This window comes from Colobus angolensis, unplaced genomic scaffold (assembly GCF_000951035.1).
Source record: "Colobus angolensis palliatus isolate OR3802 unplaced genomic scaffold, Cang.pa_1.0 Scaffold111, whole genome shotgun sequence".
Classification (NCBI taxonomy): domain Eukaryota; kingdom Metazoa; phylum Chordata; class Mammalia; order Primates; family Cercopithecidae; genus Colobus; species Colobus angolensis.
In genome coordinates this window covers 1805806-1820749 of record NW_012112142.1, presented here as the reverse complement: position 1 = coordinate 1820749, position 14944 = coordinate 1805806, and the positions used below count along the sequence as shown (strand labels likewise).

At 39.6% G+C, this 14944-nt stretch overlaps 1 protein-coding gene across 1 annotated transcript in view; it reads right to left on the bottom strand.

The window, feature by feature from the left end:
• The window catches only part of SH3D19 (SH3 domain containing 19), a 75365-nt gene that overhangs the window by 46233 nt on the left and 14188 nt on the right, over positions 1 to 14944 (bottom strand). The window contains exons 2-6 of the mRNA XM_011957264.1: positions 14485 to 14527; positions 11929 to 12067; positions 11640 to 11799; positions 9467 to 10471; positions 827 to 934 (exon numbers count right to left, since the gene is read on the bottom strand). Coding sequence (XP_011812654.1) covers positions 827 to 934; positions 9467 to 10160 — 802 coding nt within the window. The 5' untranslated portion in view covers positions 10161 to 10471; positions 11640 to 11799; positions 11929 to 12067; positions 14485 to 14527. The remainder of the gene's footprint in view (positions 1 to 826; positions 935 to 9466; positions 10472 to 11639; positions 11800 to 11928; positions 12068 to 14484; positions 14528 to 14944) is intronic.

Here is a 14944-nt window from a genome sequence, read left to right as displayed (position 1 = left end):
CTAAGTTTTGTATTTTTAGTAGAGATGGGGTTTCACCATGTTGGCCAGGATAGTCTTGATCTCTTGACCTTGTGATCCACCTGCCTTGGCCTCCCAAAGTGCTGGGATTACAGGCGTGAACCACTGTGCCTGGCCAATTTAAGAAGTATTTTTATAAACTATTATTTCAAGCTTTTGGTTACTGCTCTTCACAGAATTCACACATAGCCATATTTGAGATTATGCTAATTGGAATAATATACTCCTGACTGATAGACATATACATCTTTATTTGCTATTAGTTTAGATTACTTTCCAACCAAATTTGTACCAGAGGTGTTAACATGGGATATATTAATTGTTCTAAATTTCAGTCTCCCTCTATTCTCTGTCTAAAGACAACATTAAAGAAAAATGAAATTCCCAGCCTGACCAGTGAGGTGAAACCCCATCTCTACTAAAAATACAAAAATTAGCCAGGTGTGGTGGCGTGTGCCTGTAGTCCCAGCTACTCGGGAGGCTGAGACAGAGTTGCTTGAAACCGGGAGGCAGAGGGTGTAGTTAGCTGAGATCGCACCACTGCACTCCAACCTGAGTGACAGAGTGAGATTCCCCCCCCCAAAAAAAAGGGAAAGGGAAGGGAAGGGAAAGGGAAAGGGAAAGGGTAAGGTAATCCAAATTTACTGAACTAATTATTCAAAGAATTGTGAAAAAACAACTTGCTTTTAAATAGCTTTGACTATGAATGAGAGATTATACATAATTTCAAAAGCAGACATTGATAAATTGGCATATATTTCTCCCAGGCTCTTGAAGAAGCAAATAAAGAAAGCAGAGAAGTGCTTACATTTTCCTGGTTTGGCTGGAATTCGAATTACAGTGGGCTTCCTGGTGGGTGCTGGTTGAACTGCTCGTTCTTTTATTGGTTCTGGTTTTGCAGGGAGCTGAAAGGGATCTAATGAAAAACATAGTTTTATTTTGCATGTTTTAGTTAACATGGACTGAAACAAAAAACCTCATTCATAATTTAAGAGTCATACTTTTCATGCCCCTGGGGAAACTATTCATGGATAAACAAAATCTCAGTTTGCAGAGACAAAAACAAAGTTGGAACTCATAAAAGGAAATAACTTAGTGTTCTGTAAATAATTCATGTGGCTTTTCTTCCTCTCTGATGAGAGAAATCGAGGATGATCTTGAATTATGTGGAAGCTGATCTTTCAGGGGAGTGTAATCATTTCATACATGTCTGCCTGAAAATGAGGGGCAATTGAGATGAGGAGACCATCTTTCCCACATCTCAAAGCCTCCCAGACGCCACAGAGAGGAAAGACTCTTTCCCTGTACACCCCCCGTGCCTGTCCCAGAATATTTACTCCCAGGGCCCTCATCCTACCCAGTGCTGTGCCTGGCACAGGGAAGCTGCTTAGCAGTCTCAGATTTAGTAGTTTAGTAAAACTACACTTCAGTAACATGAAAATGAAAAACATTCTATCCCAGAAATAAAATAAGACATATCGCTTCAAATATTTAATTTTGGGGCAAGGATATATGACTCGGCATTCCTCTATCTTAACTGATTTATTAAGTAATTGCAGTTTTTGCCATTAAAAGTAATGCACCAACCCAATATTTTAAATGGACAGTATATACTTAGGAGAAATACTTTAAACAAAAGCATAGTTCCAAACCTTTTACTGAAACAGTCTTTAACATAAATGTCCTTTTTAGTGGTTTGGAAAAATGACTATAACTTTTTTTTAAAAATGGGAAATCTACAAGTAAAAAGATTAGCAGAAACAAAAGAAAATGCTCTATAATGGATATTCTACTCAGCACACAGGATCGCATGAGACTGTCTTTGCTTTTATTTAACAAGAGGTGAAATGAGTATATGCTGTAATTCTGCACCTGTTCTATAGATCTTGCCTGTGGGGAGATACTCTCTATAAAACTATGCACTCCATAGCTCCTGTGATGAACAGCATTCAAATTCTGCCTGTTATGAGGTGTAATTCAATAAGCACCTTTTGCTGACCAGCTCTTTGCAGGACACATGAATGGCTGAGCTAAGAATAAAAGCCCTTTTGGCAATCTGATACTTCGCCTTCTCTTCCACTCAGCTTTCAGTCAACCTCACCATCAGATACCCTGCCAGAGGCATCACTCTCTCACTAGCCACTTGCTCATATATTTATGCCAGTAACAGTGCTGAGTGGGGAAATATGACAGTAAAGTACAATCCTAGTTTAAGTTTCTTATCTACCACTTAGGAAGGGTCCCCAGATGGCAAGCTAGCTAAAATTATTATTATGCCACTGAGGAAAAAATAAATCGATGACTCCTCTGTGGAATCTTACCAGCTCACAGTGAGCGAGGCGAGTCTTACATTAAAAACACCAACTCAAGATTATCAAAAGAATGGTATCAAACTTTAAAAAAAAGACTACTAAATTAATAATATAACTTCCTTCCACTGTGACCTATGTCACCCATAAAACAAAGCTCCTGTTTTCAGATTTAACCAAATTCCTTATTTAATTTCATTATAACAAATATATATTAAGTATAATAGTACATTTTTCACTTCACAGCAATATTTGTTGTAAAAGTAAGAAACAGTAAGAATTATATAAAATAGAAAAAGAAAACCTCTTGTAATCTTATCTAAAATTAATATTGTCTAAAATTGGTATATCTGTCCATGTATTTTCTATAAATATTACATGTATTATTATATAAATATTTTGAAAAACAAATCCAGGATCATTTTATATCAATTTCTTTGTAGTTTAATATCAATTTCTTAGCACTTTTGTATCAATTTCTTTGTAACACTTTTGTTCATTCAGTATTGACTGGGTGCCTGCTATGCATTAAATACTGGGAATATAGCAGTGAACAAAGCACAGAACTCTGCCTTCATGGAGTTTGCATTCCAGCAGGGAGATGGAGACAAGAAACAATACATGTAATAGACAAGGAATTTACGTGGCATATTAGAAGGTGAGAAGTATATTGAAAAATGAAAAAGCAGAAATGAAAAAGGTGAGGAACTTCAGGTGTGGGCAGAAGGGAAGCAGGCTGCAGAAGGAAACAGGAGAGCAGTAGGTGAGGCAGGTGACATTGTCTTTCCAAAAACTGGATTTTACATATTTCAATAGTTCTTCCAATAATCATTCACGGTGTCCTACCTTTCAAGTAGTATTTCTTTCTTTTTTTTTTTTTTTTTGAGACACGGTCTCACTCTGTCACCCAGGCTGGAACGCAGTGGTGCAATCATGGCTCATTGTAGACTCGACCTCCTGGGCTCAAGCAATCCTCCCACCTCAGCCTCCTGAGTATCTGGGACTACAGAAATGTGCCAGCATGCCTGGCTAATTTTCATTTTTTGTAGAGATGAGGTTTCACTGTGTTGTCCAGGCTGGTCTGGACCTCTTGGGCTCAAGAGATCCTCCCATCTTGGCCTCTCAAAGTGCTGGGATTATAGGTGTGAGCCACCGTGCCTGGCCTGAAGTGCTATTTCTTAAATAGCTGCTTTTGGTACCAATAACCTGTTGGTTATTAGTTTAAAATTTTAGTTAATGATGCTTTTGGGGTGGGTGTGAAGTGGGAAGAAAATTTTGAGCATGTAATGACTTAAATTGTTTCCCAAATGAAATTAAATTCTGGGCCAGTATAAGACTTACACCTCACATTTCACAAGTAAGGGCATGGATGGTGGTAGGGGCAGGCAGGGAAAGGAGAAAAGAGGACAATCAGCACCTCTGAGGGGCTGAACACAGGGGGCATCCAAAATGTGCTTGCTGTGGGAAGAATGGCCTCAGGAAATCCTGACCCAAATCCTGCACACAGTGTGGGCAGATCTCACCTATCTTGTTAAAGGGTCCAATCATTTTTTGTTTTAACCTGAAGGATTTAAATTGAAGTAGCATAGGTATAACTTATGAAGTATTCAAAGTGTCCTAGCTTACTCTGTCTCGTTTTTTCATTTTTAATACCGTTAGCTGTTTTTTAATAATTGACACTCAGATCGTGTATAATCATTCTACTATACATGTCTCCGGAAAAAAAAAAAATTCTTTCTCCACATAGCAAGGCAAGGAAGTCTTCGTGTTCCATCACCGCAGGCTGTTTGGCAGGAGTGGTCTGTTTAATGATCTCCCCCAGCTGTGCTCACTGAGTCAGTGAGCTCTGCATCTGCCTCTCTGTCTGCATGTTGTCTGGGCTGTGATCCATGCGAGGAGTGCAGATTAGTGGGGAGGAAAAACAGCATCACTTCAATGAGAAGGTGGAGCCAGAGGCCTGCTTTTATCTTATGATGGTGTGCAAGCTTCTCTCTAGCAACATAAGTTCACTTTTTATGTCTTTTCATAAGAGGGCTATTTTTTTTCCAACAGAAGTTATAAGTGGGCAACATACAAAGCAAAGCTGGTACTTCATATTGAGGTACTCCAGACACCACCAGGTAAGAAACCGGATCATTAGTACTAGTTAAAATGTTTAACGTTCATAACCTTTGACTAGTAGTCCCACTTTCAGAAATTTATTCTTCAGAAAGAAAAGCCTCAGCAGAAGTGAACATGCTTATGAGGGTATTTACTACAGCATTTTTTGTAGTGGCAAAAACCAACATGGAACAAAACAAAATAACCTCCCCCCCCACCAAATAAAAAACAAACGAAACAACCTGAATGTCCATCAACAGGGGAAATACTGAAGCAGCTATGATACACTATGAGGTATCAGGCAGGTATAAGGAGACAATGAATTAGAATTAGACCTATTATCCTGAAGAGAAGTGATAAATGTCATTGTTTAATAAAGCACACTGCTGAGTAACAGGTATAGGATGGTGAGAATTTCTGGGAAAAGTCCATTATGTGTAAATGTGTAAGCTTTGGTTTGGCATGCCCAAAGGCACAGAAGGCTGCGTACTTTGTTCACACTGGTTACTGTGGGGAGATTACATTTTTTTTTTAATCCAAAATCTCTGAATTGTTTGACTTGTTACAATGAATATATTTTACTTTTCTAACAGAAACAAATCCAATAAAATAAATTCAATCATAAGGAAAAAGTTACAAGATTAAGCTGAGTTAACACCTCTGCCAAACAAACCAGAACAAAACCACTTAAAAATAAGAGAACAAAAGAGGAAACTTCTAGTTTCTTTCATTGCTTTTTCAAGGCAATAATGGCCATAAAATTTTCCATAAAGCAACTAGAAAAATAAAAACTCTTTTTTTTTGGATTTAATTTAAAAGGAAATAATGCAGATATAAAATTTTGAATTTATCTAATTTAGACGTATTTAGTTCATAACAATTAGCTTCTATTTGTAACCTTGAATAATATAACCGTTTAGATAAATCACTGTTTTGTTATTTTAAAAATTTCTACTTATCAGAATCTGGAGGGTCAGTGGGGGAAGCAGTTCTTCAGAAGTGGCAAAGATGACAAGAGATAATTCTCCTAGTTTCTTTCAGCCTAATTATGCTTATGTTCAGCTATTTTAAAAAGATGATTGCTTAAATACCTTGTTAAAGGTAATGCCTCCACATGGTCTGAAATTCAAAAGGGATCAAAATGCTTACAGTGAAAACCAAGTTCCCTGCTCTCTCCTATCCAGTTCCTTCATAAAAGACAACCTTTATACCATCTTTTCATACATCACTGTACATTGCATTTGAAATTTAACACAAACAACAGCTAAAATAACACAAAAAAGTATCCTGTATCTTGCATTTTTCATCTAATAATATCTTGGAGGTTGGTCCAAAGTAGGGGATAACAGGTCGCTATCCTTTTTAATTATCACACAATACTCCATTGTTATGGATGTACCATAATTTATTTAAGCAGTCCATTGATATTTATTTCCAATATTCTATAGTAGAAGTCCTTAATTCTAGAGCCCAAATGGGCCCTCGAAGCTCTGGATATTGTACCTTGAACTGTGTGCACATGACTAATGGCTATTTTCTTTTTTTTTTTTCCTCACAGCTCCAGTCATTGAATTAATGGCTATTTTCAAGGCAGAGAAAAGACTCTCAGGCTACCTCAGATTCTCCGAGTTTGGTAGTCTGGAAAGGGTTAAGAACTTGCTGCCATAATTCTATTACAGACTGCTCTTGCTTCTACAGAAAAACAGAAAACAAAAAACACAGAGCATCTCAAGAAGAATCTCCTATCTGAATCTAAGACAAGAAAATGGCATTTTTGTCTACTTTTATTTGCAGTGATGGCATTTTTGTCTACTTATATTTGCAGTGTTTATTCTGTCTTCCCTCTACCCCCTCACATCAGCACCAGTTATTCTACACCTGCTGGTGAACAAGCAGAGGCCTCTTTATACCTATACCCGCACCGTCTTCATTACCGGATTGAGAAAAACACTGATGATAAAGTAGTTTTCCACCCATTAACTGTCTGTAATAATATGCTTGTCATCACAATTAGTTTCACCATCCCTGGCTTGCTTTTCTGTCATTTCTTTCCCTAGAGTTCTGTTAATAGCAGAAATTGGCTGCTAAACTATTATTCTGGTCTGTGTAATGGGGCTGCCGGCAGAAAATTCTCCTTTTTCTGACAGCTGGGTATGATTTGTAAAGGTGTGAAGAAGAATTGCTAATACTTCTGGGCTCCATTACATTAACCTGGAAGGCATTCTACCCAAGAAATGAATCCAATATTAAATTGCCTGTTTTATGAGTTTTCCTTTAGTAATTTTTCTAATCTTTACAATGTTTTCATAGCTTCAGTATTTTCGGATCTCTATTTCCTGAGATTTATATGGCAACTTCATTTTACGAATGCTATTTTATTAGATTTTCTTTAATTTTGAGGTAAGAGAAAGGGAAGGGAAGACTTATTTGTAAGTTTCTCTTCTTTCTCCTGTGTTCCTCTCCCAGTTTCTGCCTGGTGTCTGGATGATTAGGCAAGGTTTCCCAGGACCATAAACCTTTATTTACAACGACAATGCTATCAAAATACCACCAAAAAGTCACAAACCCCAAATCAAAAAGCAAACAAAAACCCCTCCACAGGTCAAGGCATTCAGAGGTGATCCTGAAGGCCTTTGGAGGGCGTAAGCAGGGAGGCAACAAGGGCCAGTGTGCAGTATAGAAACGCCCCCTGGGTAGCCACAGTATGGAGTGTGATAGGCTTGTCTGAGTGGGCTCAATTTAGGAGGCCACTGCAGTCATCAGAGTGTAAAGGCCGAAAGTGGGGCAGAACAGGGAAGGATGAAAAGGAGAGGCAGAGTCAAGAACTATTTGGAAGGTAAAACCAGCAGGAGTTGGTAACTAATGAGATGTGAAGGCAGAGAAGCAGCAATCATAAAACTACTACTTAATGATCATCGTATTTCACACAACGTGATAGGGCTTTCCTATATGATCACATTAAACCCTTGCAATACCCTAGGTGAGGAGTAGTATTATGTCTTACAAATGAGGAAACAGAGGCACTGTGAGGTTAAGAAAATTGCCCAAGGTCACATAACAAATGTGGTAGACCCTGGCAGACTCCAAATCTGAACAGCTAGTCACTGCGTGACACAGTGAGAAGACTCAACGATGATCTCTGGGTTTCTCCAGGGAAGGCTGGTGTGTGTGATGGTGTCACTAGTGAGTTGCAAAATATAGGAAGAAAGACAGGTTTAGAAAGAACATAGTATTCAGCTCAGTATAACTCCATAGTCAAGAGCAATGGTTAAAGTCAGATAGCACAAGCAAATTACACACTTTGCTAAAAGACACCCCAATAATTAAATGTTGTGCAATGAAGTGGTAGAAATCAAGAAACAGAAAAGGCTGAGTATGAAGCATGAGACTGTATTTATGTTGAAAGTATATTGTTGACCTTCCTTTTTGAAGATGACTATAATTATCTGCTAGATGATACAAAATAAATTCTCAGCAATTACTAGTCAAGTTGCCATCCCCATAGAAACTAGCAAGTTCTACAAAAGGTAATATTTCTCCAGCTTGCTGCTGTTGGGTTTATCTATCCCTGTCCTTCTCTGAATCTTATTAATACCAAAAAGGTTTATACAAGAAAATGGTATTATCAAAGACTTGAAAAGTTTTTAAAGTGTTGCCTGGTTAAGGATTCATGAAAATATTGGGTAGCAACATTACACAGTGAAAAATAAACTAGACTTAGAATAAAAACACTAAGTTTGAATCCTGACTTGGACAATTATTTTATGACACTGGGCAAATGATCCATAGATCTCTCTCAGTCTCACTGTCTTCATTTGCAAACTTAGGCAGTGATATCTCACAGAAGGTTGTTGCAATTATTAAATAAAATAATGTATGTCTCAGTATTTAGCAGAGCATTAGGTACACTGCAGAAGCTTAATATATTCAAATGTTTTTCCTTCCACCCTTTATGGACAAAAGCCATGTATGTCTTTTAGTTTATATGCTAAAATGTTGTGTGTCAGTTACAATGTTCTGTGCGTGATGAATATTTAATAATGTGTATGTTTGCTTTCATTTTAAATACACCTGTGCTATGCAGAATTTGGTTTTGAAATCAGAGCCTTTTGATTTTAATGCATGTTATTTTGATGCATGTTATATTTTGATGCATGTTAAACATTTATACAGTGACAGTTAACCTTTTGAAAATTCTATTAAGTTTATATGTTCACAAATTCCACCCAAATAAGTAAACAGCAGTAAAATAAATCTTATCAATGACAAGTAGAGCAGCTTACTTTGACAAATCAAAGACAAGCTTTACCATCACACTCTCCAACGGAACAGTGAGAAGAAAGAAAACACACTCTCTACCTTCTGGGATATTTAATTCTACTGATCTTGGCAGCTAATTTACAACTGTTGTATTTTATTTACAAAATTTTTCACTCTCAAGAGAAGATGTTCTGTGAAGATTAAAGGAACAATTTTGCAACATGTGGCTGGGTCTTCATTCCGTACATTTTCGAGTCCTCCCCTGGAGCTGGCCCCTCGCCCAGCACCCCCAGCTGAGGCCCATTTCATCTGAGGAGCCCCTCTGGGGCCAGGGCATGACTTCCCATCTATGAGAAGCCTCCTCTGCATCCTTCTACACATTCCCTAACCTCCCTGGATCCTTTCAATGTGAAGCCTGAACTTCCAACTGTCAAGAGTAAGGGAAGCCAGCCCCACAACCTACTATAGTTTAGCCCCTAGCCCCAGTCTGCTTACTTCTGGCTCATATCATAGTAATCGATGCATGTGTCTCCCACTTTCTGACTCCATCACCCTCATCCCGTATTTCCCCTTCCCTCTCTGTCTCCATTCCCCACTTAGCTCCATGTTTTGTGATCTCTCTGTTCATTCCTGTCTGTTTCTATACACACACATGCATGTGCACATACTTGCACACACACATCTCAGTAACTTACGTACTAGAAACTAAAACAGCAAGTGCCATTTAAAATGCCCTATCATGAATTTAGATTTCCCTCCACTGCTGACTTTTCACTCACCTAGAACCATCTCTGAACCAACAGATTTTTCAGCCAGGTTCCCCGATGGGGTGGGCAAAACATCATCATCAAAGCTGATGAGATCAATGTCCCCCAAGGGCTTGCTCTGCAGGACTGGAACTGGGGGGTTGGCTTGGGGCCCTTCTCCCAGTGACTTGTATGCTTTGGCTTGTGATGCCCCTGCGAGTCGGGGAGGAACAGTGACAGGTTTCAGTGGAGCTGAAGGGTCAGTGGGATTTTCTGAGGAAACAGATTTCTTCAGCAGCAAAGGCCGCGGGGCAGGAGTTGGCACTTTCTTCCCACCATCAGAGCTCTCAGCCAGGGGCCCTCTTCCCGGAATCTCAGGATTAACACTTCGTATAAGGCCAGGGTTTGGTTTCTTTGGCAATTCAGGTTTGGTTACTGGGATGCTTCCTGCTTCTTGCAGGGGAGGGCATGGGGTGAGTCCTTCCTTGGAGGTCACCTTGAGTCTGTTCTCAGTCCCAGAGTCCCACTCTCCAGAAGCTCTGTTAGCAGCTGGTTTGGGAGCTACAGAAGGTTTCCCTGAGGAAACAGTAGGCTTTGGAGGAAGTGAACGTGGAGTAATTTCCGGTTTCTTGGGCAGTCCTGAGGTTTCTATATTTGCCTGACCCTCAAACACTTTAATTCTGGAAACAATACTATTTTGGCTTTGCTCCGTGTTCATAATGTTCATCACTGTCTGACTGTCTGAGGTGCTAGCGTTGTCCAGCAGAGACTGGGGCCGGCCTGGGGATGACTCCTCTCCTACGGCTGCTGGGCTGATTTTCTGGTGACTTTGCTCTTTAATGTGAGAATCTCTGAGTATTGGTCTGAGGTTGCTTTTTGATCTTGGTTTTGGCACTGGACATCTTGTAGAACTGGGGTTTTCTGGACAATTCTGTTCTTCAGAAATATCAAAGACTATTAAAGGTGCCACATTTGTTGGAAGATTACCAGATGAGACTGTTGGGAAAGGCTGAAGAGGCTTGAGAGGTGCCTGTAGTGCTGATGAGACCAAAACAAAACCAAAACAAATAAAAACAAGCCGTAATGTTAACAATTTATAAGAAAAAAACATAGAAGATACACAGATTTAAAATTACATACATGGAATATCAAGAGATTTTGGTTTCTTTAATTAGTTAAAAGTGATTCAAAAATGGAAAAGTTTATTCTGTTTCCTGTAGGAGTGCTCTTCGTATGACACATTTTTTTTTTTTTTTGAGACAGGGTCTTGCTCTGTTGCCCTGGCTGGTGTACAGTGGCTCTAACGCAGCTCACTGCAGCCTCACCCTCCAGTGCTCAAACGATCCACTCACTTCAGCTTCCCTGGTAGCTGGGACTACGGGCACACACCACCACACTCAGCGAATTTTTCCATTTTTTTTTGTAGAGATGGGGTTTCATCATGTTGCCCAGGCTGGTCTCTTTTTTTTTTTTTTGAGACTGCGTTTCGCTCTTGTTGCCTAGGCTAGAGTGCAGTGGTGCGATCTTGGCTAACCTAAACCTCCACCTCCTGGGTTCAAGTGATTCTCCTGCCTCAGCCTTCCTGAGTAGCAGGGATTACAGGCGTGTGCCACCATGTCCGGCTAATTTTGTATTTTTAGTAGAGATGGGGTTTCTCCATGTTGATCAGGCTGGTCTCGAACTCCCGACCTCAGATGATCCGCCCGCCTTGGCCTCCCAAAGTGCTGGGATTACAGGCATGAGCCACTGCGCCCGGCCATCAGGCTAGTCTCAAACTCCTGTGCTCAAGGAATCCACCCACCTTAGTCTCCCAAAGTGCTGGGATTGAGCCACATGAGCCACTGTGTAACACTTTAAAAAAGCCTAACAGGACAACCACCCTTAGCATCCTATCAAGTATAAGTTGCTAAATATAAGATACTTCTCAGTGGAAATGAATGGAATCAGTGGTAATACCCACCATGAATTATACAGATAATGTTTTTGTGATATAAACTAGGGTAAGCACAAGAGATTGGGGCTGCAGTTTGTACGAATGATCTATTATAATAATCACCACATACCCAACAAAAGCAAGCACACAGTGATCACACTGACTGGGCAGCAGAGCTCAATGAATTATGCACAAATTGCAAATTATTTTAAAGGCTGGAAGCCTACAGATCACTTCCCTAGAACTAGGTCAGAGTTAGGGAAGACAAACTACTTGCATTACTTTGAGGCAGATCGTTGTCTACTTCTGAAAAGTCAGTCTGAGTTGCAGAAGTAATAGTGTGCCTTGGAGTAGCAGCAGCATTATTATTATTTGTAGTATTAACTTGAACTTGGTTGATCTCTTTTATAACTTGTTCATAAGATGGTGGGAGCTGAAAAGTAAAGAATGAAGATTTTAGACATCTAAGGGCAATAGCCAAGGTGTTGACAGTCTCACTGTTCTTAGCTTCGAATTTCATTTAAAAAGTAAAATGCAAAGAGATAATGTAATGTTTATTCACCTCAGCAGGAACCAGCTCATTAGGCCTCCAAGAGCCTGCTGCAGATGATGTAGGAAATCCCAATCCTGGGGGTGGGGTTCCTGGAAACCACGAGGCTGGCCTCAGCGGCTCAGCTGCCACAATGGTGATCTCTGGGCGCCTAGTGGACAGAAGCCTCAGTGAGGTTTTGCAGGATGGTAACAAGCTACTGTCTATCTGTAAATGTCCAAAGATTCATGAAAACCACCACCACCCAAAAAGTTATGAGAACTAACACAGTCACAGAAATGACCTGTCCGGCCTAGGCTGTCTCTGACAGTACACCCAGACAGGCTTCAAGGGAGCAAGTGACAATCATCCTCTATGACTTTGGCCTCAAAAAGTTAGAGCTGGACCCTGGGCACACTTGGCTCTGCCTTGGTTGATAAAAACTAAGTAAGGCCTATACAATCTCTTCAATCCAGAGCTATCTAGCCTTAGGGCAGACATACAGCATAAGGTATAAAAGCCCACCAGTCAAATGGAATTGTTTTTCTGTTGTTATTATTATTATTTGAGACAGAGTCTCACTCTGTTGCCCAGGCTGGAGTGCAGTGATGTGATCTCGATCTTGGCTCCCTGCAACCTCCACCTCTCAGGTTCAAGCAATTCTCGTACCTCAGCCTCCCGAGCAGCTGGGATTACAGAAGTGCGCCACCATACACGGCTAATTTTTGTATTTTTAGTAGAGATGGAGTTCCACCATATTGGCCAAGCTGGTCTCGAACTCCTGACCTCAAGCAATCTGCCCACCTCAGCCTCCCAAAGTGCTGAGATTAGAGGCGTGAGCCACCATGCCCAGCTTGGTTTTCTGTTATTACAAAGCGCATACTCTGAAATGAAATTACTATTTAAAAAGAATATCTTCTTCTGCCTTACTTCATCTCTGTTACAATTCACAGTTATGTTTAAGTGTTTTGGGTTTACATGTTCACTTCTAGACTTTGATATGTGTCTTTGGGTCCATGGTCAGTTTTGTATATGATTTGATGATTAATCTTTAATACTGGAGAGCTGTAGTGATTTAGCATGGCTCCTTTTATCTTTTTCTTCATCTGATTCTACCTTCTTATGTTTAAAGTAATTAATTAATTTTGCAGAGACAGGGCCTCGCTCTGTCGCCCAGGTTGGAGTGCAGTGGGGCAATCACAGCTCACTGCAGCCTCGAGCTCCCCTCCCCTCAGCTTCCTGAGTAGCTGGGACTACAGGCACATGCCACCACGCCTGATTAATTTTTAAAAATTTTTTGTAGAGATGAGGGCTCGCTATCTTGCCCAGGCTGGTTTCGAACTTCTGGCCTCAAGCAATCCTTCCAAAGTGTTGGGATTAAAGGTGTAAGGCACTGTGCCTGGAGTATGTTTACATTTTCTCTTCAACCTGATTTCCTAACAAACACCAACTGTGTGACCCTGAACAAATCAATCAACAGTTTTGATTGGAAAACTCAGTTTTCTCACGGGACATATATGGATGATAATACCTGCTCTGCCTTTCTCTAGCACTCTATGGAAAATAAAACAAAAAAGCATTGTCATTATCAAAATTATGCATTACATACACACTCATGCCACATTGTGAAACAGTAGAAGCTGATCATTGATTAAATTTGAACTGCACTCCCTAAGAACCTCTGCTTATAGCTTTTGTCTAAACAGTAAGAGTTATTAGTTAATAAATGTTAAGCATCATAGGTACATTAATTCTTATGACAACCTTGTGATGTAGGTATGATTAGCACCATTTTAAAGATGTGATAAAGGAGCTAGCGAGATTAAGCAGCTTGTCATCAAGGTCATATGGTAGAAAGTGGTGGTCAGGATTTGAACTTGGTTCTGACTCTAAAGTCCTTGTCCTTCATTATTCTATACCAGACTGTAAGAAATTTGACAGCAGGGACCATGACTTATAAAAATCTCTCTATCTGATTGAATGTCATGATGTAATGTAAAAAAAAAAAAGAATCTATCCATCCCTTTAGCCATTTGTCCACTTCTCCCATTCTTTTATTTGTCCATCCATCCTTCCATCCATTCTATTGTCCATCTGTCCACTGGTCCTTCCTTTTATCTACCCAAATATTATCTCTTCTTCCTTCTCTTTTCCCTTCCTTTTTCCAAAAAGCCGTCCAGCCTTTATTCATCGTGCCTATCTCCTCTTTTCCTTTCTTTATCCTTTCATTCAATTTTCTATCCTGTCATCCATCCATTTGGTTAGGCAACAAGTACTACTACGTAGCATGAGGTACAAAGCATTTCTCTGAAGCAGTTACAATGCTTTACATGTAGCAGTTGTTTAACAAACATTTAAAAAATCAACTTCAGTAAATAATTACACTCAACATTTTCAAGTCTGTATCACTCATTCTCTCAAGCAAAATCATCTTTCAAACTTATAAGTTAATTCAGGAGATATACTGATGAAACAGAATATAAGAATACATTGCTTATGAAAGCAAAACATTTAACTTGCTACCTGATAACACACTTTTATTTCAGTTATCAGCCTAATATATGTCCTCCATTATAAATATAACCATACCTTCTATCTCGATGAAGTTCACTCTGAATAGAAGTCCGAGAAGCTGTTGAAGAAGGAATAAACTGGTATAGTACAAAATTAGTACGTTCGGTAAGGGTTTAAATTTTTACAGATTACACAATTGGAAAAAGCTTATACTTGACATCATATAGAATGTATGAATTTTAATATCCTTAAATAAAAAAGTAAATCAAAATGATTATTTTACTGGCATAAAGTTAATTATGGTTATATATTGGAGATTGGATAATATATACATTTCAAAAACTCCCCAAAGAACATTCTGTAGTTGTGAAAATAATTTGAAGAATGAACAGAGGAAAGAAGACACCTATTAAACATAAATTGCATGGTTGGAGCATTAAGATGATGACATGGGCCGGGCGCGGTGGCTCAAGCCTGTAATCCCAGCACTTTGGGAGGCCGAGACGGGCGGATCACAAGGTCAGGAGATCGAGAC